General features: G+C 37.3%; 1 protein-coding gene and 1 pseudogene across 1 annotated transcript; one reads left to right on the top strand and one right to left on the bottom strand.

The window, feature by feature from the left end:
- The first annotated feature begins 1,140 nt into the window (after nucleotides 1-1,140).
- LOC149021181 (amino acid permease 6-like) lies at nucleotides 1,141-4,424 on the top strand (annotated as a pseudogene).
- LOC149021180 (MAC/Perforin domain-containing protein) lies at nucleotides 3,971-26,737 on the bottom strand. Its single transcript, XM_089149442.1, has 8 exons — nucleotides 26,412-26,737; nucleotides 25,548-26,139; nucleotides 24,786-25,024; nucleotides 10,369-10,567; nucleotides 7,908-7,976; nucleotides 7,615-7,801; nucleotides 7,230-7,396; nucleotides 3,971-5,396 (listed from the first exon to the last, which is right to left on the bottom strand). Exons 2-8 carry the CDS (start codon nucleotides 25,806-25,808, stop codon nucleotides 4,716-4,718), a joined length of 1,803 nt encoding a protein of 600 aa, XP_089005568.1. The 5' UTR covers nucleotides 25,809-26,139; nucleotides 26,412-26,737; the 3' UTR covers nucleotides 3,971-4,715.
- Between the last annotated feature and the right edge of the window lie 1,062 nt (nucleotides 26,738-27,799).

Raw genomic sequence — 27,799 nt, 5'->3', positions numbered from 1 at the left:
AAAATACATATGAAAATAATATGATTTAAATAAAAAATAATAGACTTTATATTGAGAAAGAAGGTAAATAGTCACCAGAACTAAAAATTATCTTTCAATTGGGAGGCTTATATGTCCAACCCATTTCTTCCGTCTAAACATTTTAGTTCTCCCAAGTTTTGGGATGTGCAAATTCAAGAAGTTTCTTTTAATGTTAATGGGCAAGTTGGTTTACTATCTTTCTAAGATTATCTAGTTATAGTTCAACTATCAGCTTGGAATTGAATTTTTCAGTTTCCAAACCATTGGCAAATAATACATAAAAGAGGGTCATCAGGGAAGCAATTCGAAAGCAAAAACCCATGATCTAGAACTGAAAGTAAGGACTGAAATAATAGCTTCAATCCAATGTAGTCATGTAGATCCTTAAATCAAAGAATAAGGAAAAGGAGAGAACAGAAAACTTACAAGGTGAAGAAGTAAATGAGAAGGATAAGAGGTTGAAAGCAGAGATCGTGTATCGGTATGTATAATGTCGTGTCGGTATGCATCACATTGTATCAGCACGTATCAGCTAATACATTGAGATACGCGATAGATGATTTGGAAAAATAAAATTTTAAATACATCTCATCCTATATCGTATCGCAAGCTTGCGATACTGACATGTATCGGCTGATACGAACCAATACTTTAAACCTTGGTCACGGATTCAACTATTTGCCTATAGCATATGTAATACCCCATCCCAATTTATCTTTATATAAAAAATGCTTATGTACAAAAAATTTAAAAAATAAGATTTAACGGAATCTTAGATGGTATGTTAGGAGTGTGCAACTTGTAAAGTGGAATCTATCTTGAGTATAAGTTTTGAGATGTCTCAGCCGTGAATCTAGGGGCGTAAATGGATAACTGAAATTTGCTCACAAATTCGCATCTGCATCTGTTTAGCAATATCCGAATCCGTCCGATTACTAATAGGATGTGGATACGGTATGCCTCTTTCTTACCGATTATTATCCGTCCGATTAAGTTACTTATTTGGGATTTTTATTTTTATTTTTTATATAAAATTTCATTTGAGATATGTGACTATTTTTCTAGGTTTTATACTAAAATAACAACTAAAGTTGTTGAATTCTTAGATTTTCAAACAAAATGGTAAAGATATCAACAGGTAATGGAAAACTTATATTCAAATTGTATTCATGTCCATTTAGAAGAATCTACTGAAAAAAATAATTATCTGATTATCATCCAAAAACCGATAGGATATTATCCAACTTTGTCTGAATATAATAGAACACAGATATGGTATTATCACTATCCGATCCGAATTCGATCCATTTATACCCTACGTGAATCTATTACAAGGTAGAAAGTAGGTTTAAGTAAATCGTGGGACTCTAGTGAATTCATTTTTTTTTATTAATGAAATAGTTTTTTAAATCTTAAATCTGGATTTTATGGAAACCGATTCTATAGAATCACACTATCTATTCCCTCCCCAACTAAACAGCCAACTTCACCCATTTTGACGAACTAAGGATAAAGCCTGGAGTCCACTGTGAGAAGCATACAACCAATCCTTTTTTTCTTGGGTTTTTTTTTTTTGGTAATCAAACTCTTTATTTAAAGAGACGGACTAGCCAAGGGAGCGAGAGAGCATAACTCTCGCAACCAAAGAGAGGAAATAAACCAAGCAATCGCGTCTGAAAGAGACTAATCTTTCCGGGCTAGGAAATCCGCAACAACATTAGATTTCCTAGATATATGGGACACATTACAAGACATAAAGGTACTACATAGTACTTTTTTTCTTGGGTAACACATGTAAGATATAACCAACCTAGTGTCAAGCAAGAAAGTGTGGAGACCAGTTTCTTTATTAAAGCCAGGACTCAGGGTCTTTTTGTCTTTAATTTTGCTGGTAAGTTAATTATATGTGGACCAAAGAAGCACTTTGGAACCTATAATTCAACTTTCTTTCCTCCTTGGGCCCCACCTCGAAGCTGATACATACAAGAATACTATAAACAGCCATTGTAGGGTTAGTTGAGTGGTAAGACCTATGCTTCTCAGTGGAGAGGTTGTGGTTCGATCCTTGCGAACGGCATTTACAGTATTAGAAAAATTAAAAATTAAAAAAGAAAAGAAAAGAAAAGAAAATATACTATAAACAGCTCAATCCCAGGGCACCAATTAGTCCATTCATTTAGATGTCGTTTTTTTTTTGGGGTAAACGAAGAAACAATGTCGTTAGCCCTCCGGTTGTGTACTATGATGTATGCATGTATCTCACAGGCTTAGAAGGCTTTCTAGTAAAATGATAATGAGTTCAGATCCTCTACCCACATGAAGAGGAAAAATTTTAATCGACACGGTTGGATGAATGACACATGTCCAAATCTAAAAACAAAATTTCCTTTTAGAAGAAAATTCAATCCAAATCTTCTATTTTTTTTCCTAAAAAAGAGAATTTTGTTTGGAATCCACATCCTCCACCCAAATGAAGAGGAAAATTCCAATCGAATGCTTGACACATATTCAATCTAAAAACAAAATCTTCTATATTTAGGAAAATTTGAAAATGTTGGGATTCAAATATTCTCTCTCATTTCCTAAAAAAGACGATATCATTTTTAAGTTGAATGCATGTAAAACATTTAACCATGTGGATTGAAATTTTTCCACTCCATATGGGTAGAGAATCCATACTTGATTTTGTTGTTAGATTGGATCCTTATCTCTTGAATTAAAATCAAATTCTTTCCACATATGCTTGGAAGATGAGGTATCATCTTATCAACCTCCCACCTTCATGATCTAACTCAACCTGATTCATTAATTTTCCAGAAAGTACTTGACTTGATCCATTGACACCCTTAAATTCAAGTATCAGATCAGACATGAACTAGTTAAACGTCAAGAAAAATTGAACATGAGCAAAGCTAATATTTTGCTGTGGAAAAAGAAAAATTAAGGACTTGGTGGACTTCAACAACATGCTATAACAGCAGTGGCAGGATCAGGTGTTCTAGCTTTCCATGGAGTGTTGCTCAGATGGGTTGGATTCTTGGGCCTCTTGCTCTTATCATGTTTGCAGTCATTACCTATTGCACTTCTGTCCTCCTGTTCGACACAGATCCTCAGAACCGGTGACCGGCCAGAGGAACAACACATATGCTGGTGTTGTAAGAGTATGTTTAGGTAAGTAATTCACTAATAGACTTCGTGACATCTCTCTCTCACTTTCTCTCTCCCTCTTCATGATGCAAAGACAATTGTTTTTGTTCTTCAGAGAAGAAAGATGAGGTTATATGTGGTACAATCCAATACATAATGCTTTGGGAAACTATAGTTGGATACGTTATTACAGCTGCAACAAGCATGATGTGAGTCATCAATCCACTTGTGTTTAATCTCTTTGTTTTTCTGTTTTCTTTTTGAATTTAACCTAATCTCTTGTTCAAATATTCTCTATTCTTGTCACTAAAACAGGGCATTCAAAAGATCAAGTTGTTTCCACCAGAAAGGTCACGAGGCAAGCTGTGGAGCATCAGGAAATTCAGACATTAATTTTTGGAGGAATTGAAATTATATTATCTCAATTCCCCAACTTGGAGAAAGTAACCCTGCTTTCTGTAATGGCAGCAGCAATGTCCTTCACCTACTCTTTCATTGCTTTGTACTTATGCATGCAAAATTTTGCTTCTCATCACAAGTTCAGAGGGACCTTAACTGGTGTTAAAGGTGGGGTTGATGGTATCTCTCAATCAACAGAACTTTGGTATTCCTTCCAAGCTCTTGGAAACATTGCCTTTGCCAATGCCATGCTTTGGTTGAAATCCAGGTATGCCAGTTAGCTAGCTCAAAATATTGCATACAGAAGGAACCAACCCAGCATAATGGATTGGGAAACCTGGATTAGCTCAGTGATTTTTGAGTTGACCCCAGATCTGTTAAATTATGATTTTTTTGTCCCACAAGGAAGTTTTATCATTCTGCGTGTTGTAATGGAGGACACCCTAAAACCTCCTCCGGCTGAGAACAAAACAATGAAGAAAGCAGGTTTATATGGCCAGCGAGTGACAACCTTATTCTATGTATCACTTGGTTGTGGAGGATATACGGCCTTCGGAAACGATGCTCCTGGTAATATTCTCACCGGATTCTACGAACCATTCTAGATTGTCGACATTTGAAACGTTGCAGTTCTTATTCATCTAATTGGAGCTTTTCAGGTATGCCTATTAATTCTTATTCACAGGAATCACTTTTTTTTTTTTTTTTGCCTACAAATTAATGCTTATGTGATGTATCCTCAGGTGTATGCACAACCTATTTATTCATCCTATGAGAAATGGCTAGCTTCAAGATGACCTTCAACAGTCTTGAAATTGAAGGCCATCTCAAAACAGCATAATGATTCACATTTTTAGCCAACCAACCCAGCCAAGGAAGATAAATGGATACAGAAAATTGTTCCATTGATACGAATCATCAATTACAAGCGCGTAATACATTACAACATGCAACTATGAGAATTGGAAAAGGGAAATTTACTCTCTAACCTTGCTGTACTGCATACACGGCTTCGCTTTACCTCCAGAAAGCACCCAAAGCACCCAATTTGTTCGGTGTTCTTGGCCGTTTGTTTCCTTGTATGTCCCGGTCCATTTTCTTTTCCATCTTCTGTGAGGCAGGAGAGAGTGCAATTTGCAATCCATACATTATGGAGAGTCGTCGTCATCCGGCAACATGACAGTCAAGAGGGAATACTTGACACGAAGAGAGATCTTTCCTTTATCGACCATTAGTCTGGCACCAGAGACAACCCAGTAGCCAGGACTGTCCTGTGGTCCTCTTGACATTTCAGTAGTGTCAACAAGCTTAAGTAGCTTAGGTGTCTGGACAGGAATTGGCGGGCCACCAGGATATATAGCAGAGTTGATGTTCACATCAGCAGGACGTGGGGGTGGTTTCTGAGCTGTCGAGAAGTGGGAACTTATCAGAGTAGAGATGATTCCAGATTTATGAGTTATCCCAGGAGACCCTTCCCACTCAGGTTTCTTGACCACCGTTACACCTGAAACCGTTGAGAAGCGTAGCCGCAAAAATAGAACTTTCTTCATTCCATAAGCCTTAACCTGGAACTGAGCACCAGTGACGATGGAGCATTCCTCATCGGAATCAACAGGGGCAGTGCAGACATGAGAGAAGTTCTTCCACTGAACCTTTTCGTAATACTTGGGATCATACATAAAATTAGTGAAGTTGCCATTTGGGTCATCATAGAGTTGGAAGATCTTTGGAAGAGAAGAAAGGTGCTGCATATGGATTGCTAGGCGGTTGCTTTTCTTACCCTCCAGATACAGTCGGAGGCCAGTCACAGGCCTCTTACCCACATCTACCTGTCATGGAATTAAACAGAATGATTGGAACTCATACATTAAGAAAACTTAATCCTTGTAAGGCAAAACTCGCCTAGGTGGGGTTATAGGATTAAAGTAACAGACAAGTGACCCCAAGTCCCGACTAGCGTCTGCATTAAGAAGATGAAAAGCAAAAGCAAGAACGGAAAGTGTGTTGTCAAGAAAGAAAACTGGAAAATCTCGAGCATGCTTGTATAGATACACCCAAACATAATATAATAACTAGACTGCAAAAGAAATTTCAATTTTTGCATTGAAAATTTTACAGCACAGCTAGAAAACAATTAGTAATGCATGAAGCTAAAGGTTGAGCGTTGAAGGTTCACATGTGCGAATTTGTATGCCCATATTGAACAGAATATTTCAAATTGAGTTGAGTCATTATTTTGCAGCTAAATCACATAAGTGAGAAGGTTTCCGATGCAGCCACTATGGATGAAATTTCTCATGCCATACCGATCACAACATGAGAAATGGTTTGTTGACAGGGGCTGACATGGTAAGGATGTCAGAGGTGTCGGAAAACATTCCCACATTGTCAGTGCAGGATCTTTCTTCCTACATATAGACAGACCTTTTCTTTTGAACAACTAATTTTTAAAATACTTACTTAAAAAGTCCTTATTTGTGAACTTTTCACCAACTTAAACTGAGAGAAGAACTATGTATATCCAATAAAATCAAGAACTTTTATAATTGAACAGATACAAACATATGAACCAGATAATATTGCACAACAATGGTGAAAAGAAAAAGATATTTCTAGCATGTAACATAAAAGGACTGTATCTTGCAGGTTTAACACCAACTTAAATCATGACTCTAAATATATGCAATAATATGAACAAAATTTTAATAACTACACAGTATACCAATAAATGAAACAGCTATGGTAATGCAACATAAATTAATGATAAGAAAAATAGGACGATACAAATATGATATCATGGGATGTCAAGGCTTCTGATACAAGAGGGAGGACAGATGGGTAGGAAGATTGAGATGTATTGATGAGATATGTACACACCCACACACAGATGTGAATGTCCTTCCCCTTGTTTTTTCTTGGGTGGATGTTCAAGAGGTGGAGGCAAGAGAATAGAGCTCTGTTTGGGAAACCACATTGTTCACCCTTTGATCTTCAACCCCACGGGGAAAGGAATGGGCAGAAATGTTGGAAGATAAAACAGTGGCTCTAATTTGAGACTTACTATTGCATCCCCATAAGTATATTTCTTATGTCAGCAATGGGAGAGCATCCCAGTGTTCAACAACAGTCTGCAGAGCATAAGATGGAGAGCTTGATTTCAGTAGGGTTATACCTTTCCCTGAGTTCGTGTAAAACTAATAATATATTTAGGGATTTCACAATTTTCCTGTTATCAATCGACAAGGTGACTGTGACTTGATGCCCATCAAGTGTTAAAGCATTGCACAAACCCAAGCCAGGTTAAAGACAGACCTAAGGTGACCAAAATACCAACATCTGAAAAGAAGACCAGAAAAATTCAAAATTTTCACTTTCAATGTCAACATCACATGATTCAAACCGATTGCCAGACTAGCAATTAGAGAAGAGATGAGTGAACTTTCAACAAATACAATACCACAAGCTTCATGATAAGCCAATCCATGGCTTATTAGACACTAGTTCTCATTAGAGGATCATTAAGACATTATAAAGTATAAATACCCCCATGGGGACATCATCCATGCATGCCATAACCCATGGTTTAGCTCATCCGAAATGCTAGAGGCCATTTCCTCAGGGATAATACAACAGAAAATTAAACAGGGCAGCCAGAACTTTACCGGTGTTGTGTTGACATAAAGCTTGGGACCCATAAAGCTGAACTGTAGGGATGCACTGCTTTGCTGCTTAGACTGCGGACCAAGAGGAAGATCACTAAACACAGGTGCCCATTGTCTGGGAAGTTGAAATTCCAAGAATTGATGCAGCTCAGCAATAGGAGGTTTATCTACAACCAGAAGCCAAAATATTTCAACGAATCAAGAAACCCGTTCTTCTAACCTGCTGATAAATCATCATTTCTGCCTATATAATTGCACTTTATAATATGTGCTAGAAGGAATCAGGTAACTACAAGCAAAAGAGAGTAACATAAAATTTTTCTTCAGCTGTGAATAGCACCTAGTAAATTGCAACCATAGTACAATGGAAATTCATTGAACTTACAACGTAGATAGAGATTGATGGCATGGCTCAAGAATCCACTACCAGGAACTCCATTCAAAAGAGACGTGATTGGAACAAAGGACATTGAGATGACATCAGGCTCTGACTGAACTGTATTTAACCACTCATTGTGAGGCAAATTCCTATTGTCACTTCCCCCTCTCCTCTTATAAAAGCAAGAAATATCCTGCAAATGGATACCGTAAATAGATGTGGCAAAGACGGCAATTATGCACAAACTAAATACAACCAAGAGTGAAACTAGAAAAATATAAGCAAAGTGCTCAAAGTACCTCCTTAAGTGCAAAAGAACTCGATGTGCTAACATCTGCAAACCTTAATCTTTGTTCCCTGATCTCGAACTGAACCCAAGAATGATTACAGAAAACCGTTAGATGAGGAATCTAGAATACAATACTCATCAAGGAAATGGGTAAGGAAATGCACCATATCATGTTTTCTCCCTTACTTTTTTCCCCTTGCTCATGACGAGTATCAAAGGCAGCAACGGTAAAATAATAAAATAAGAATACTATGGCTCAACCTATATTTTGTCATCTTCTTTGATCTCTTGGTTCCTATTTGCCCCACCTTGGAAGGGCTTCCCATCTGGCCCTAATATCTGCCACATGGCAGTCAGGAAGGGGGTCAAAATTTTGGGCAGAATTAGACCTCAAGGATGTCCCATGTTCACATATCAAATTTTGTGCACACAAAGTTCTGAGGAACCATGGATTTGGGTTGTGCATAGTAATGGCCAGAGTACCACAAAGAGGGCTGCATACCTATGTACTGGTTATTTGACCGAGTTAGAATTTAAAATTGATACTTGCCAAATCAACAACATTTCATCTATCCAAACGTCAGAATAGCCAAAGTATCTGTCCATATAGCACAGCAGGACACACTGCTGTTGGCAGAACTATGAAAGGCTCTTAATCGGCGGGGGGGGGTTAACCAAGGGTATGGTTAGATGCTAAGAGGGGAGAGGGGAAAAAAGAAAGAGAGGAAAAAAAACACGATGAGACAAAAAATCATGATGAAGCTATGATTATTTTATGCATCCATCTCCCTCCTCAAATTCCAATTTTTTCAAAAGTTTTATTTTCTCTTCTTGGTACCCAAACATACCTAACTTCCCCAAATAGCAACTAGACAGAATGGAGAGAAAACCCTTCAAGATGAGTATAAGGAACCTGAGGAGAATCAACTCCTCAAAAGTTTCAGCCTCTGTTAAAGTCTAGATCATGACACTGGAACAGAAATTACTAGCAAACAACAACTACAGTAGCAATTGTAGAAGGATGGCTCAATACATTTGAATCACAGAGATCGGATAAGAAAAGCAGTGCAGAATCAATAGATGATATCAAGACCTTAGAACCAGATGAATAACCAGAATCAATGGACAGGTCTGAAGAGGAAACTAACTGAGAAGGAATATATATTTATACATATTATTATTTCAACAAGGAAATTTTCTACTCCATCCGACTAGTTCCGGGTTCAAATCCCGGGCAACCCATTATTATTTGGAAAATTTTATTAAAAAACAAATCCAATTCTTATTCTATTTTTTCTATTTTTCAACTCAACTTTATTTATTTACACCACAATTCATTCTATTCTGATCAATATAGCTATAGAGCTAATCACTCTATATATTGTGTGATGTTGGTTGACACTGGCATATAAGTCGTCTTATATTGTTGAATAACAAGCCTTCAGTTATCTATTTTTTTAATATTTTATAGATAATTCGTGTGCTAGGGAGTCCCTGATGATTAAATAAACCAAGATTTTACCATGACTGCAATTTTAGAGAGACAAGGCTTCCGATGGACACTTCCCAACAGATTTTCCACTAAATAAACAAACCGATTGAGACGAAGTGATCTTACCAACCATAACATATAGAAATCATGAATCTGACCTTATTGGCTGAGAAGAGAGAAGGATATTTCAGGCCTCACACCTTAACATGGAGATTCAGAAGAACGAACCACCAAGGTTCCCCTACTGCACCACACGGTAGAGCAGTTATGAGTCCCCCAAAACTATGCTCTCTCGCAAAAAATCATGAGATCAAGGCTAATTATTTCTTGAATCAACGGTAGTGAGTCTCCTCCCCCACTCTCTATTTATAACTTGAATAAAATATGAAAAATAGGAAACCCCTATTGAATAAAATATGAAAAATAGGAGAGTCCTTTGAAAGATCTTAGCATTTTGTGAGGAGGCGACCATTTTGAACTGATGGTGTTCATGAAGGATAGTCAACTATCACTTCCATCAGTGAAACAAGTAGGCTTATTTGTTATTTTTAGAGAACATACATAATAAAAGAACCATAAATCACTTTGTTAGGCATACAACAAAGTCCTCTTCAAACTTGACATCCTACTAATCAAGGCACCCATGGGCTTTAAGAGAAGGTCCATATAAGGAACAAAGCATCCGCTAACAAGCGTTACAGTGGAAGAATAATGTCTGAACAGAAAAAGGAGATGGACTAGATTAGGTTGTTCTCCTTCTTGACAAGATACATCATGGTCAAATTATCTTCTCAACTAATTAAACGTAGTAATCAAATTTGATAAGAACTTCAAACACCAAAATTATGATGTGGCATGCAGTGAATCATTAGTTCACTTATGTAGAAATGATTAGAACTCACAAAACAAACCTTTCATATTCTCTAAATTGATCAAATATAGATCTTAGTAGAATCATTCAAATCAGAAATCTACAAACCTTGTCTTTCTGGCGCAGTGCTGTATCTGCATCATATTGCCCATTTGCATCCAAAAACCTCTTGTCTGCTATCTCCTTTAACCTCTTTTGTACCTCAGAAGGCTGGAGTTTTGATGAATGCTGCTGCTTCAAATAAATTACATCCTTCCCTCCCATCTTCACGCCAACAATGACATGGGTGCCAAACCTTTCAATGAACCTGAAACCAAATTAAGTTCACTTCGATCAAATAAGGATTGCATATAAGAATTTCAAAACCCGGATACCTTTTGAATTGAACAATAAATGATTTCTAAATTTTTTAATGGTACCGTCCATGTGGGGATGGCACACTTGCACATGGTGCTGAACTACAGTAGTATTACTTCTTCACTGGATAACATTTATAAAAATCAGGACAGGTATATCTCTGTATAATTGAACATCAAGAAAATGAGTTACCAACTGGTGGCATTACAGCAGGTTTTTTAAAATGAAGGGAAAAATTCATCTCAGTGCCTCCTTGGAAACAGATATCCAAGCAGTTTACCATGGGGAAGAGTGACCAAATGTTGAATATCTAGAGAATAGTGCATCGGCCAGTATCCTTCCATGTATTGGCATTCATCCCCTCATATGTCCATGGCCCCATGCGTACATACTACATAGGGGCAACCAACCACTATAATGAGTACAATTATGACGGAGACTCAATTGGATTGAGGGCCACTGCCAAATCCATATAAGAACCAAGTCGAAATGGGTGTGGAAAGGTAGATCTTGATTCATGGTGTTGGGATTTGAATCTAGGTCTCTCTCTTTTGGGTTGAGTTGATATGGTACCTGTCATGAGTTTTGGGTGGTTAGGGGAGTTTAATGGGGTACCCAAAAAAAAAAAGGAAACTTAGATCAAACTTACGGGATGCTCAAAGAACTGAATGAATCCTGACTTGTGTCTGCAGGAGCTTTATTTATACTCATTTAACTTACCAAATACAAAACCAATAAAATCTTCCCAATGGGAGAATCTTACAGGAAAAATATAAGATCCACAGCAAATCTACCCTCAATAAAGAAAGAACAGGAAAGTAAATCAACTAAATCAACCCAAATCAACCAAATCACCTGAATCTACTCCAATCAATAACGTCTTAAAACAAGGGATGAGGATTTTATCGGTCTTAAAATAAGGGATGAGGATTAGGTTGATATAGATCTAACCTTGAATTGGGAATCTGAGAACTCAAAAAAGGGAGTAAAACCTTGGGTCAAGGATGGTAAATTGATGTGTACTTTTGATACAATGAAGGGTATGATGTGTATAGGTTGTAGGGTGGATTTTGGAGGATTATGATGGTGTATAAAAGGTTGTAGGGTGGATTTTGGAGGATTCTGATGGTGTACAAAAGGTTGTAGTGGATCCCTATAAATGGGAGTCACCAAAAGAGAAGACAAAAAATTGAAGGGGAAGAAAACAAGATGGTAGAGGATAGCTAACCTGGATATGACTAACTCCAGGGTGTGGTTAGCACTACGATATGACTCACTGAGGCTTTCATGGATGTGACTTAGAACGGCATTGGATGTGACTCACCAGCACATGATGGAGAAGGAGACAGCAGCTTTAAAGCTAATTGCAACTCCTAAAGCTGAGGTAAAGCTGAGATAACTTAAAAAGAGTCCTAAACAGACCCTTCTAACCCAAAACAGTGCAAACTATTGGTGTTGTTTGGTGCAGTGGAGTAGTGGTATAACACACTCCCAAAGATATACTCATAAGAAATAGAGCTGGATAAAAAAATAGAACTATACTTAAGAACAAAGAAACTTTACACACAGCTGAGTTGTTGCAATACCTTTGTTTCTTAAAGGCTCTCTCTCTCTTTTGGCCTCAAAATTTCATTACTTCAAATAGGGAGGGACTCATTTCTATTTATAAGGGACGTAAACCAACAAATACGAATAAAATAATAATTTCTTTGTTCATCAATCTTCTATTTCTTTCAGCAATCTTCTACTCTCTTCTTCTACATTCTTCAAATTTCTTCTCTCTTCTTCAGACTTCTACATTCTTCTTCAAATTTCCACTCTCTTCTACAAGATTCTACAATGTTCTTCATACCTCTTCTTCTTTTCTACAACCTTCTTCAAACTTCTTCTTCTTTCTTTAGAATTCTACAACATTCTTCAAAATTCTACAACTTTCTTCAAGATTCTTCGTCTTTCTTTAGGGTTCTACAAGCTTCTTCTACTTTCTTTAAAATTCTACGGCTTTCTTCAAAGTTCTTCTTCTTTCTTTAAGATTCTATAGACCTTTTCAATCTTCTTCTTGTTTCTTCAAAGTTTTATGACTTTCTTTATTTCTGATAGTATCCTTGCTAGGTGTCAGGTTTCTACAACTTTCACAAGTTGGTTTGAAGAAAGTTGTAGAATTTTGAAGAATGTCGTAAAACTCTAAAGAAAGAAGAAAAAGTTTGAAGAAGGTTGTAGAAAAGAAGAAGAGGTTTGAAGAACATTGTAGAATCTTGTAGAAGAGAGTGGAAATTTGAAGAAGAATGTAGAAGTCAGAAGCAAAGAGAAGAAATTTGAAGAATGTAGAAGAAGAGAGTAGAAGATTGCTGAAAGAAGTAGAAGATTAAAGAAAAAAAAGAAATTATTATTTTATTCGTATTTGTCGGTTTACATCGCTTATAAATAGAAATGAATCCCTCCCTATTTGTAATAATAAAATTTTGAGGTAGAAAGAGAGAAAGAGCCTTTAAGAAACAAAGGTGTTGCAACACCTCAGTTGTGTGTAAAGTTTCTTTGTTCTTAAGTACAGTTCTATTTTTTTATCCAGCTATATTTCTTATGAGTATATATTTGTGAGTGTTATACCACAACTCTATTTCGCCGGCTTTTCAACCGCTTTGTTTTGAACCGCTTAATTGATGCACTGTTTTTTCTGCTTTTTCGCCTAAGCACTTTTGTCGCCTTATGCACCTTATTGCCGCCTAAACGCTAAAGTAGCCGCTTTTTTTACATTTTGTACATAATATATTTTTGCAATTTTATTTTTAAAATCAAAATTTATTCTACAAAACCATATATAAATTTAATAGCTTAGTCATTTCGGAATAGAGTCCCAAATTGCAAAGGAACTCCGAGGCCCAAAGTGACATAGGACCTCTTCAAGCTTCGGGGCACCTGCACCCACACCCTTGCCGGAGCGGCCTCCCTGGGCCCCATTCTCGTCGGCAACTGAATGTGAAGGAGGAGTCATACTCAACATCAAGAATCAATGAATCATTTAATAGACAATGACTTGGAAATCGGAATAATGAGATCTATTAATTTATCGTATTCACTATGTTAGTACATAGTCATTGTTATGATGCTTCATGAGATGAACTTATGTTTGTGTTCTTTTTTTGGGTAATTTTTCATAATTATGATTCTTGAATGATTTCTTTTTTAGATGAATATGACTATTAAATGTTTTTCTAACTTATTATAGAAAGTAACTGTATTAAAAAGTAATTTAGAAGTAGTTGTACTGAGAAATTTTGACCCAACCGCTTTGGTCTCCTTATTGCCGCCTAGGCGCTGCTTTGTCGCCTAATTACCTAGGTGGAGCCCCAATCGCTTTGGTCGCCTTGACAACCTAACTAACCTACTACTTAATTGACTCTAACTAACTCTCGAGTCTTTTAGAAAGTACAAAAACATAAAAACTAGCTCTCCTATGCATGAAGGCTGTGAAAGAACCCTAATTACATGCAACTTAAAAGAAGTAAAAGACCTAATAACCCTTGATTTAAAATAGACAAGCTATTTTTGCATTTGGAACATGTACCCGTATTTGGGGCCCATAAAGAGGTCCATTGCAACTCAATTCATGGATTTAAGGCCAATAACCAGTAGGATCCTGGAATTAAATCAAGGAAAACAAACCCAAATTGATCATCAACCTGTACCAGCTCTCCACATCTTGAAAAGAATTTGTCTTTGGATCTGCTAGTGATGTAAAGGTAATATCAAGTAAGCAGCAGCTTTGACTATTCCCAAAGATAACTCCAGAGATGTACAAACACGAGGGACAAAGTCTTTAGGGCAAAGAGCCTTTTCTTCATAATGGGGCATGGTTAATTCTCTGTGCTCACTTTAACCATCAGCAGCCATGTCCATTACATCTTCAGTTGGTACTATGACCTTAATCATCTCTTCGCAATTCTCCATATTACCATCTTCAGCCTCAATAACTTTCTTGTCGAATATTTCAAGCACACAGTCTGTTTCTTCAAGGATAGCTAATGAGGGACAGAATAGAGAAGATAGGGGGAAGAAGGGAAATTTTAGAAGAATTAGTCTTGAAGAAGGGGAAGAGGGAGAAGAAAACTCATAAGAAGAAGAAGGGGGGGCTGCAAACGCACAAAGCTCAAGCTTCAATTCATTTTTTCTATTTCATGCTCAATAAGCTGATTACAAGTGTTTAAATAACAAAACAAAGATACTTGATACGAAAACAACTATAATAGGACTCTTAGTAATTTAAAACTAACAAAAGACTGATCCTACTAGGACTCTTAGGAATTTACAACTAACTAAAACTTATCCTGGATATCCTACCCAAATAAAAACTTTGATTACATGATTATCCCAATAATAAATAACAAAATTCTAAATTATCTCTAGAACTCCCACAAAAACAGTTCCTATTTTATCTCCTTGCAAGCTGGAGTTTGGGGCCTTTGGGCCCACCAAATTTGAATCTATTTCCATGCAAGCTGGACTTGGGGCCCACCAAATATGAAATTATCATCTAAGTTACTGTTCACGCTACTGTAGCGTGAACGGTAACTTCTGTTGTGCTACATCAATAGCATTCTGAGCTTTGAAGAACTATAGCCAAGTGTTCTCAACCACTGCTTCATCTCTTCTAATTTCAGCTTTGACTACCTCAATCTCTTCTGGGTAGACTTGTTCTGGAATCGCTTTTGAAGACTCGGGCAGCAGCTTCTCAATGAGCATTGTGAGCTGGATTCAAGAAGAGGACCACTTCAGCCTTGACTTGAGTTATCTGTTCAGTGGATATCGGTTCTGGTTTGGGGGAATTTGTGCCCCTAGTAGGATTAGGATCTTCTAATGTGCATGCTCCATCAGCAGAACCTTGCCTCATAGCTCGGAATTCTGCTATAAGTTTTTGGTAGCTTCAGCCTAATCACCAACAACCTTCAGGAGCAACTCTTTAACATCTCCAAGGGTTGGTTTTGCCATGCTTAACATCACTCTGATGTAGCCTCGATTGGATTAGGGGCCAATTGGCAAGGTCTGTATAAGAACCAAGTCAGTGAAGCTCCCTTTGTTGTCAAAGGCCCTGAATGAGATGAGTCAGGGATCCATAATGACTTCATTGGTTGATCACCAAGCAAGAAAGACACTTTACGCAGCATTTGAGGTCCTAAAACTCTATAAGCGTCAGTGAGGCCAACCTCGAAACTTGGTAACTAATGGGGGACAGAATAGAGTATAAAGAAGGGTAAAGAAGTTAAAGGAAAAAAGGGGGAATCTTAGAAGAATTAGTCTTGAAAGAAGGGGAAGCGGGAGAAGAAATCCGTAAGAAGAAGAGGAGGAGGTAGAGGAGGGGGGGCTGCTGCAAACGCACAAACCTAAAGCTTCAATTCATATGTTTCCATTTCATTCTCAATAAAAGCTGATTACAAGTGCTTAAATGGTAAAAGAGACATTCTTCAATACAAAAACAACTATCATAGGACTCTTGGTAATTTAAAACTAGCAAAAACACTAATCATACTAGGACTCTTAGGAATTTAAAACTAACTAAAAAACTGATCCTAGAAATCTTACCTGAATTAAAAATCTAATTACATAATTATCCCAATAAATAAATAACAAAATCTTAAGTTATCTCTAAAACTCCCATGAAAAAAGTTCCTACTTTATCTCCTTGCAAGCTGGACTTGGGGCCCACCAAATATGAAGAATGATCTCCTAGGGTACTGTTCACGTTACTGTAGCATGAACAGTAACTTTTGGTTCTGGTTGTGCTGAATCAGTAACCTTTCTAATCTAAAGACCAAAAAGCAATCACCTACATTATATGTTCGTCTTTTGACATTAGGTTACTTGAGAGAAGTGTTCATCCGAAAAAAAGGGATATTGTTGGTCACAGTGAATTGACTAAGTATAACTCAACTACTCTGGAGATTTCTTTCCTCAATCTATACTGACTCTCTAACCACTATCGATGAGGGGATGGTTAAACCATCCGCTTAGTTTTCTAATTGGCTTGAAATTTGGTGGGGAAAGGGTAGGTTTTGATCTATGGTGTTAGGATTTGAATCTAGGTCTCTCTCTTTTCGGGTGGATTAATATGAGGTATCTCTTTTGGGTTTTGGGTGGTCAAACCAAACCAAGAATTATGGAGTATCTATAATAAGAAATAAAACAATCATGTATTGACTTTGAAGCCAATTGGTCAGCTCAAACCATGAACACCACCAAGGTTTTAGGCAATTTGATGAGGTAACATTAAGCCACATCAGGTCATCATTTACTCGTGAACTCGGAGGTTGACATTCTTTCCTTTCAGATTCTATTTTTTTAAAACTTTTTGGATTCAAATTTCAAAATGGGGAAGCGGTTATTTGGTTATTTTTGAATAGTCTTATGTAAATGAAATACAAATACAAAAACATTTACTCGAATGATATTAACCATAAATAAGTGTCTGTTTAGGCCAATAGGTGTCAATTCTATTTTCTGACACACAAATGATATTGTACCATGGTTTCCCATTAAAATCTTGCTATGTTATATATATATATATATATATATATATATATGCCAACCTCAATCTCGATTAGCCTACTCAAAAGTATGAGATATCTCATGAGGTCCCAAACTACGGTGGTAATTATCGAGAAAATTCAGTTCGGATTATCATTGAGTAAACCTAAAATATTGCGTGTAAGGCTTGGAATTATATTTTGCTTATCATTAACATGTTAAGGAATGTCAAGTTGAGCCTTGAGAGAGTAAGCCTGCAGCCTTAAATATCTTTGTAGGAGCGGAAGTGCACTAGGAGTACAGATTTCTTGGTTGTAGTAGGGTTCAAAACTTTGAAGTGTATAGAACAAAATACAAAACAATAGTAGAGAATTGCTTTATGGACATATTTACATTGTCTAACCACACAAATTTGTCTCCTTGGTTTTCTCTTATTTGGATATTAGTGTGTGTATTCCACCACGTATGTGGGCAGTACATGGTATACCTGGCCACCCGTGGTTGCCAGTTTGGTGTGCATATAACTATGTGATTGGTAAATTTGGTCAGCACCAGCCAACTGTGACTACGAGGGTAAATTTGTCTCCATGTCAAGCAAGACAAACCAGGCCAAAGACTTGAAATATTGCAAAACACCAAATCCACTTGTCCTTTCTCTCTATGTGAACTTGGGGCCGTCAATATCAGAAACTTGAACTTAGGGCATAAAACTGGAATTTGAAATGGAGAAAACTTCATCAACCAGCAGAAAATCAATTGCAAGGTGAAGATCTCCTTTGATGACCCTAAATGGCAGGTCAGATGTACTAATGAAGTAGGATGTTTGATCATGGATGTCTGTCAGAATAGAAACCTCAGATTCTAATATATATATATTCACATCTGGAAAGCAGATCAAGCTTCCTTCCCTACAATCAAGAATAGTCCATACAGCTTTGGGCAAATGTTGGCATGCACAGCATGACATATTCTAAACCAGGACATGTGCAGGCTAGAATTATGCTAAAAAATCAATTCTGATCATAAAAAGGAAACTTGGTTGAGAGTCATGCACACATCACATTCCATATTTTGTCTATATGTGACTAGCTGGAGAGGGGTTGGACTATCACTATTGAATTAGGGTCTCTAGGAGAGCTCCATGATTTGGCCGGCTGATCAAGCCACATAAAGGGCATGTAATTGGTATTAATTTATTAGTTTTTGATTGTTCATTCTAGACTATGTGGCTACGTAATGTTAATTATACGCAGATGCAGGTATAGAGTGCTGCATGTAGTAGATGCTGAATGAGTAGAGACAAGGCTGTGTTGGTCAAAATTTCCTAAGGCCATTGATCCAAAATCATGATCAAGGGTTTGATGGGAACAGATGATCCATTCAAGAGATCATTGGTTGAAGTGTATCAAATTAGAAGACATCTAAAATACAACGCAAGATATCTAAAATACAATGCCTTCTTAACATAATGTGCTTAAATGTGCAAGCAGCAAAAGAAATATACAGAAGAATAAATAGAAAGAAAGAGAAAAGAACATGGTTGTCAAAGCGACCAAAGCGAATGGGGCTCTGTCGAGGCAATTAGGCGACAAAGCGGCGCTTAGGCGGCAATAAAGTGATTAAAGCAATTGGGTCAAAAATTTTAATACAACTACTTTTAAACTACTTATTAATACAAATACTTTTTATAATAAGCTAAACAAACATTCAACAATATTATTCATATATAGTTTAGAGAAATTATTTTTAACATGATTTTTTTCTTAAATATACATGGATAATTTCGAATTGGAATCAAAATTGATGTATCCATTTTTTCCCTTTTTTTTACCAAACAGTGCCGACATGATAAATTAATAGATCTCATTGTTCCGATTTCCAAATCATTGTTTATTTAATGATTCATTCATAATCAATGTTGAGTATGGCCCATGCTTCACATTTTGTTGCCGACAGACACTTCAGGCCTCGGAGTTCATTTACAAATTGGGTCTCAATTCCGAAATGACTCACCTATTTAAATTTATATACATCTTTGTAGAATAAATTATGATTAAAAAAATAACAAAAAAATAATATGTACAATTAAAAAAATGTAAAAAAACGGTTGTTTTAGCATCTAGGAGGCAATAAGGCGCACAAGGCGGCAAAGTAGTAGCACATAGGCGAAAAAGCGGGGGGAAATTAGGCGGCTTAAAAACCGCTTTGCCGCCTAGGCGGACACTATGACAACAATGGAAAAGAAGGAAGCAAAGTTTACGCCTTTGCTTTAGGTGTCCTTTACACCCTCCTTGGCCCTCAGCAAGTCCACACCTCTCGCCCCCAAACTCACCCTTCTTTTGGATTTTATTTCTGGTCACTCTTGGTCTCCTCCCACCTCTCCCCTTCCATGTATCACTCAAGTTTGTCCCAACCTTCACCCCCACCCCACCCCCTTTTATCCTAATCCCCCCCATGACTACACCATTTGATCCCCATCCCCCTTGGGAACCTTTTCCACTACCTCGGCATGGAACCTTCTCCACTCCCCTTCTCTCCCCCCCCCCACCGTAAATTGGTACCCCATTGTTTGGTTCAAAAGCCACATCCCCCACCATTCCTTTGCTGCTTGGAGAGCCTTCAAACTTTGCCTCCCCACCAAACCCTTCTTCATCTAGCACAATCTCAATGTCAACCCTAACTGCATCCTTTGTTGGAACAACCCTGAAGATGTGGACCATCTTTCCATCTCTTGCCCCTTCTTCCCTTCCTTGTGGATGATAGCCATCACCTCCATTTGACCTCGATCCAAACGCCCCCTTGGTTTCCCTAGAGATTGGGCTTGGTTCTTAAGGCATTTTGCAAGCAAATCCATTTGTGATTTGGTAGGTAAATTGGTGTTCAATGCTTTGATCTTTTTCTTGTTCTCTCTCTAACCCCCAATTTGTTCTCTCTCATCCCTCTCTTCCAATTCCTCCCCCATTCATTTCTTACCTCCTATATATATATATTGAGAGAGAGAGATTCTATCGTCACTTTCATGTAATGGTTTTTATTAGAATTAAGGGATACTCCAACAAATGGTCTTTAGCCAATTTATCTAAAAATCAACAAGATAGGTACCATAGCACAACCCTTGAATTTATCTTTTTGTGGTGTCATGAAGCTTGAGGCCAAAGTGAGCCATAGGAGTGTCGGAATAATTTAATTGCAAGATTAAAGAAGGGGGTTCATAAACCTAGAAAGAAGCTTTCTCTACGAATTAATGTTCACTTTTTTTTATTTCGCATTGTTTTTCTTGTTCGGTTTCACAATCACTCTCATCTAAATTATTAGTTAATTTAGTTATTGGTTGATTTTTATAATTCCAGCTTCCCTGTGGTTTGATTCATTACTGCCATCATATTAGTGCAATTTTAAGATTAACTGGGCTTAAGGCAAAACGACCCATCACAAGCTCTTGCTCTCGTCCTCCTTTGACTGAGAGCCAGTGTTTGAGAAACCCTAATTTGAGAAGGGCGTTCCTCTGCTGCTGCGATGTCTACTATGACATGGGTGCCTTGTTCAAGTGCTGCAATCCCTCAGAATATCTGCACTTGTGGGTTTTGAGGTAACCCTATACCTCCACCTGTTCATGTCTGTCTATTCCTATTTTGCATGATCAATAAACTGAGGGAGGAGAATTGTTGTTTTGCCTACGTCATCTCCAATGTAGTAGCCCTTGTTTGACATACTCTCCATCACTGAATTTGAGTTTTATATTGATCCTGGATTACATTTTGTACATGTTAGAATATCATTGGATTTAGTTATGCTTGGTTGTTTCTTTCAGTGAGTAGAAGTTTCTTTTCAATTTCACTGGTTACAAGAATTAACAATAGACTTAATTCTTTGAAAAATAGATGTGAAGGAGTAGCATCACCTGCCAACTGCAGAAAAAAAAAAATTAAGATGGAGACTGTGTTGGATTCTATTAGGAGTCTAATAAGAGTTTGTATAGGAGTTAAATTATAGTTTGCATTCTTGTAAACTTCTATTCCTTGTAATAGTCTACTTTCCACTTAATTATAAATAGAGGGCTTGAGATCATGGATCAATAAGCCATTCTACCAATTTCATATTTCTCAACATGGCATCAGAGCCTCAATTCGATTAGGATTTTTTTCTTTTCTCTCTTCTTTCTTTTCTCTCTTCTTTCTTTTCTCTCTTCTTTCTTTTTTCTCTCTTTCAAACCCATCGCAGGTTTTTTTTCTGCAACTATCGCAGAAACTCAAATTCAGAAATTTTCTGCAATTATCGATCTCCAAAACCAAAAGGAGGGAAAGGAAAGAAGAAGAGAAGAGGAACCCTGCTGATACCACCGCTGCTATCGTCAAGAACCCTGCTGCTACCACCGCTGCTACTGGTACTGCTATCGTTGCTGCTACTGGAGCTGCTCTCATCGCTGCTTCCGCCATCGACCAAAGAAACAAAAAAAGAAAAAGTAAGGAAGAGAAAAATCGATCTGCTTCTAGCTTCCAGGGACTTACCATCTCGAGGGAAGAACAGTAACAGAAAACAGAGGAAACCATAAGAGAAAAAGCTGCTCCTGCTTTGCTGCACTACTGCTGCTGCTTCCTGCGTCAAGAACAGATTCACAGCTGTCGGTTGCTGCTTCTTGCTTCTGCAACTGCTGCTTCCAGTTCCAAGAATATACTCGCAGCCAACACAGTTTTCCTCTGAATCGCAGAATACAAACAGTTCTGGCCCATCGCTTGTCTGAATCGCAGCATATCGATCGTCTAATCACACCCAAAACGCAGAATATCGATCGTAATCACAGTGATTTTTTTCTGGTTTTTTTCTCTTCTGAAACTCTTCGTCTCCGTCAAATTTTTTCATCTGATTCTTTCTTTCGAACCTTGAATCAAGTCCTACCTTGAATCGAATCAAGTCCTACCTTGAATCGAATCAAGCCCCAACTTGTATCGAATTATACCTAGTTTCTTTTCTCCCTTAGCTACCGTTCTATTTGCCCAGAAAAAAAAAAAAAAAAAAAAAAAAAAAAAAAGACGATGGTTGAGGGACTTCTTTGGTAAATTTACTTTTTCCCAGGGACCTACATGCAAATTCCCATAATTTTAGGGGTTTGGTTGTAAATTCATATAATTCCAAGGGCATATTTGTGATTTTAAATAGTTATAGGGACCTATTTGTAATTTCAGCTTTTCTAGGGACTTGTTTGTAATTTCCAAAAAAAACAAAAACAAACTTTTTTTAGGTGGTTTGGCTGTTGCATTCTGCGACATTTCAGTTACTTTGAAGGGGTGAAGACTAAAGAACTGCAGACAATTCTTTCAACATGGCAGCCACAAATGATACTACTGCTCCCACTGGATCCGAATATTTTCCTACTCTTCATACTCTTTCGCTAAGATTTGACGGCACAAATTACTTGATCTGGTCTCGATCTGCTTACCTGACTATTGCTGGAAGAAGACTAGTTGGATACATTACGGGCACCACTATCAAACCCATTACCGCAGGTGTTTTACAGGATAAATGGATATCAAATGACTCTCTTATTATGTCATTCCTTTTGAATTCCATGCATCCAAATATTGCCCGGGGTTACCTATTACTTGTTACTGCAGCCCAAATCTAGAAGGCTACTACTGAAACATATGGACAGTTGGGGAATGATGCACAAGTTTATGAGCTACGAAAGAAGCTTCATGAGACTACCCGAAGGAACTAAATCGTGGCCCACTATTATGCTGAGTTGTGATCTCTTTGGCAAGAGTAGGATCATTATGGGGATTATCACCCCACTAATCCAGATGATGTGGCGACATATAAGAAGTACATTGATAAGTTCGAGTATATGACTTCTTGGCAGGTTTGAACGTGGAGTACGATCAGATCAGAGTACAAGTCTTAAGTCGTTCTCCCTTTCCTACACTAGAACAGTCTTATGCCCTTGTTCAGTGTGAGGAAAGTCGTCGATTAGTCATGCTTCATACTCCTATTATGGAGAAATCAGCTTTACAGTCTGTTCACACTAAATTTGATCCGGCTAAGGAGATTGTCAAGTGTGAGCACTGTCACAAACCATATCATACCAAGGTAAATTGTTGGAAATTGCATGGGAAGCCTGCTGATTTTGAGCAAAAACGAGCACAAAGAAAGGGAACACCAAAGGCTAATCTTTCTGAGACAATTTCCACCACACCCTCTGCAGACGTTGGTTTTTCACACGAGGAGTTCGCTACTCTGCGACGTATTTTGCAGTCTTCTCTGCCCCAGACAGCCTCGACCACTGCTTCCTCTACTACCCCTACCAACTCCTACCTAGCTAATTCCGATCTGGTCACGGGGAAGGAGATTGGTCGTGGTAAATGGACTTTATTTGCTCGAGCCGATTGGAGGATCTACTTCTGCTTTGACTACATCTTCTAATCCGGTCCATTTGGTAATATTAAACCTTCATCAGTGGCACCGTAGGCTCGATCATCCACCTTTCAAATTTTGTCATTTTCTCTAAATTTGTTTTCCTAATACTTTTATCTTACCATTACAATTTCTTCCTTTCCTTTGTTATTGTTTTCCCACGTGTAAAGCTACACGTGAGGGGGAGATTGAAGATGTCTACAATTCAATGCCTTCCATGTAGACTTCCTTATGTAGAATTTGATCTTTGTTACCTTTGAAAGTTTGTCCCTTACCTTCGCAATCTTCTACTCCTTTGAAAGTTTGTCCCTTACCTTCGCAATCTTCTACTTTGGAGATCTAACATTGCTATAGAGCTATCTTTTTGACTATGCAGAACTTGATCTCTGTTAACCCTGGAGATTTGCCCCTTAACTTGACATCTTCCCTTCGGAGATCTAACCTTGCAAAAGATTTGTCATTTGACCTTTGCAGAACTTGATCTCTATTACCTTTGGAGATGTCACTTATCTTGACAAATTTTCCCCTACCTTTGGAGATTGTCCCTTGGCAAACTTTTCCTTTAAAGATCTAACATTACTACAAATCAAAAGTTTCACTTTGGCTGTTTTACCCTAGCAATTGTTACCCCCAAAATATATTTTCCCTAAGATTTGCACAGAAATTTAGTCTTCTCAACATTTGAATATTCTACCTTTTTTCTTGGGCGTTCTTCCTTGGAGACATAAAGTTGCAGTAAAGATGAGGACAAAGCAAATGGAAGTCTATAAGGCAGACGTAATCTATAAGTTTGAAGATCAAATTGCAGATGTTTACTTGGACAGATGTTTTATACTTTTTTGGTCAAGTTGGGCATGTGTGATATCCATGCCTCAACTTGAAGGGGAGTGTTGGATTCTATTAGGAGTCTAATAAGAGTTTGTATAGGAGTTAAATTAGAGTTTGCATTCTTGTAAACTTCTATTCCTTGTAATAGTCTACTTTCCACTTAATTATAAATAAAGGGCTTGAGATCATGGATCAATAAGCCATTCTACCAATTTCATATTTCTCAACAGAATGGCATCAACTCCCCACAGTAGTAAATAAAAATTAAACAATACACAACGAACAGCTATTGAAAATTTAAAAGTAAAAAGAGGAAACCACATGAATGTTACCAAACAAAAAGGTTTCTAAGAGATGGGGGAAACTTCAGATAAGTAAAATCATTACTAAACATGAGAAGGTAAGATCCTCACTTTGCCAATGCAGCAGGATCCCATGATGGTGGGACAGCTCGTTTAACATGATCTCGCAGTACCATTTGAGATTTTGCCAATGCAACAGTGTAGATTGTAATGAACCATCCATCAGAGGCTAGGGCTTTTGTATTGGCAGCATCTTTCTGCCAACAACCTGATAACTCGAACATTGCATTGAACAGACCACAGGGAATTTTACCAGACAATGAAATTTCCTGGTTGAATTGCTCTGCCATCTGCCAAAAATGAAATTTGAAGGATGATACAGGCATTGTTTAATTATGTACAGGCTATCAAATGTCAATACAATAAAAAAGAAAGACTCCCACCCAAAATAGCCAGATTTGTTTTACTCTATCAGTTCAAGGTCTACAGATTTTGTGCCAGTTGCATGAGTACATGAATTAAAAAACATTTTCGCTGCTATCATATCAGGGTATGCCTTTACAAACAGTAGAGTTAAGCCAAACGAAAATAGATAGCACGGAGAAGTATCAACATGTAAATTATAATTCTCGTTCGATCTAACCCTCAAACTGTAGCATGATTAATGAGTATCTTCTACATAGCTACAGGATTTTCTGGTAAAAGAAGGCCAATAGCGAAACGAAGCCTCAACAGAAGTAACTCTATGAGAGATAGAAAAAATAGAAGCTGAAAAGAATTTGCAGAAGCGCCACATTTTTAAATTCTATAACAGTTAACAGTAAGTGCAGGACATCAAAATTAATGAAGCAAATAGAAGAAAAAACTTATTACCTGCTGAAATGAGAGTACGTCGGACCTGAACCGTATCCGCTCCCCTTTATCACACTTTATTGATTTCGAAACATTAGGAATAGTTATACCACCAGGCAGAACAACATTTCGACCCTGGTCCTCATCGAGCTCAATCAAACGAGGATCTGGTGATTCCTTCTTACAGTACTTCAGTCGCAGATCTATGGCAATATCGTATCCTAGCCCAATCGACTCAATCACCGTCTCAGCAACTTTTTGCGCCGAAGGACTTTGAGCCATTTTTACTCCACCATGCCTCTCCAGATTAATTCCCTTTCAGCTCCAAACGCAGCAACTCCAAACTAGCTTCTGGATAGCCAATCCAACAACGCTCAAACTAATTACTTATGCTTGCTCGCCATAACATACAGAAAATCTCAAGGCTTGCCAATATCAACCTCTAGCAAATTCCAAAAAACCCACGGAGTCTGCTGCTGCTATATTATAGTAACACATAAAAAATTAGTCCACTGTGAAATCCAAGCCAAACTGGCAAAGCCCTCTCTTATACTTGGCTTCTCATAGATCGCTCAGTGGAATTCCAACCTCGCACCCAAAAAAAAAAAACCACCTGCACCTCCAAATTAGCAGTAGATTACTCAACCATTCTGATTCAGAACCTTAAAGACGCATAGATTTGCAAAAATTCTCAACTTCAAGACACGAAAACAGAAACCCTAGATTTGCGGCCAGCGGCCAGCAGCCAAGCTCTGCAGATTTACGGATAATTTCCGTGTACCCACTTGGATTCACACCTTACAATTAAAGAAATGGTAACTCGTAAGAAGAAATAGTCTTCGATTTGGTGTGTCAGAACTAAGAAGAAGAAGAAGAAGAGCGCACCAGTATGTGAGAGCTTGCAATCGAAAAATCTGATTTCCCGCTTTTGTTTATCGCAACCGATTGAGTGATTGAGTTGTTTATGGGTGTGTTGAATCTTTACCTTTCTCTCTCTTGTAAGGCCATTTAAATTTGAGTTTGATATATTGGTTGAGAGTTGAGAGTTGAGAGTTGAGAATGATGGGCATGAGAAAGAGAGAGGAAAGAGTAGAAGTCAAAGATAACTGCTGCTGTTTCTTGAAATCCGTAGTTCAGCTGCTTCTGGCGTCATCTTCTTTCCTCGCACTTTCATTCTTTCATGCAGAAGTGGACCCCGCATCTGTTGTTACATTCACCGTAGCCTGTAGACAGCGCAGTATCCATCAGCTTATTTAATATATTGTCAATATATGATTTTAAAAATACATAATTACACATTAAGCGTTAATTATACGATTAAAAAATATATGCATATAATAATATAATATATTAAATAATTTGAAGGGGCATTTTGGTCCCTCTATATTTGAAACTTGAATATACTTTATAATCTGGTTGATACTCACAAAAGTAAAAAACTCTTTATTTTTTAATCTCTAAACTTTCTCTTAAAATTTTGGTTTCTTTTTTGTCTTTTTGGTTTGTCAACCTCGGTTTCTAAGGCTTTGCCCTGACTAATCCAGTGTTCGATCTGGGTCACACACCTGGTTGTGGTGGGTGAGTCTTCCAACAAGAATTTTTTGCATCCACAAGGTTTCGATACCGAAAAACCTTGCTTAAGCGGATCAAGCTGCTCACCACTTGGACCAACTCTGTTGGTTAAAATTTTTATTTCTATTAATGTCAATTTCAATCTTTAGTTTTATTAATAGTATATTTAAAATCATAATTATTAAATTGTCTCAAGAGTTGTGCTCTAGTTTAATTTGTTTTGTTTTTTTGGGTCTTTTGACCCAGTTTTGTAACCAAAAAAAAAAATTTATGTATAACTGTGTTATCTATATTATAGTTTTTTTTTATTAGTTTCCTATATTTTTAGTTTAGGTCTTTGTCAAAATAGAATAAAATAATTCACAAGTGAGATCTATATGGATCCAGACTCATTATTCGGCCCCGCCCTCAATGTTCAATCTTGACTCTGCCCTAGATTGGAAGGAAAAAAAATTGATTGATACGACTTCAAACTAAACTTTTGATACAAATTACGCAATAGTGCTATTAGGCAAAGCTATAGAAAGAAAAGAAAAGAAAGTATTAATTAGTCTTTGGTAGAAAAATAAATCATCCACTTGATAACTCACTAAAAAAATAATCAACCAAAAATTATTATTATTTTAAAATTTATGAAAAGATATATTTTTATATTGTTTTCAGTAAATAACACTTCATTCATGAACTAAGAAAATATCTAC

Source organism: Hakea prostrata, chromosome 3, assembly GCF_041222555.1.
Source record: "Hakea prostrata isolate BN-2017 chromosome 3, UWA_Hpros_2, whole genome shotgun sequence".
NCBI lineage: Eukaryota > Viridiplantae > Streptophyta > Magnoliopsida > Proteales > Proteaceae > Hakea > Hakea prostrata.
This window is presented reverse-complemented; position numbering and strand designations above follow the sequence as displayed.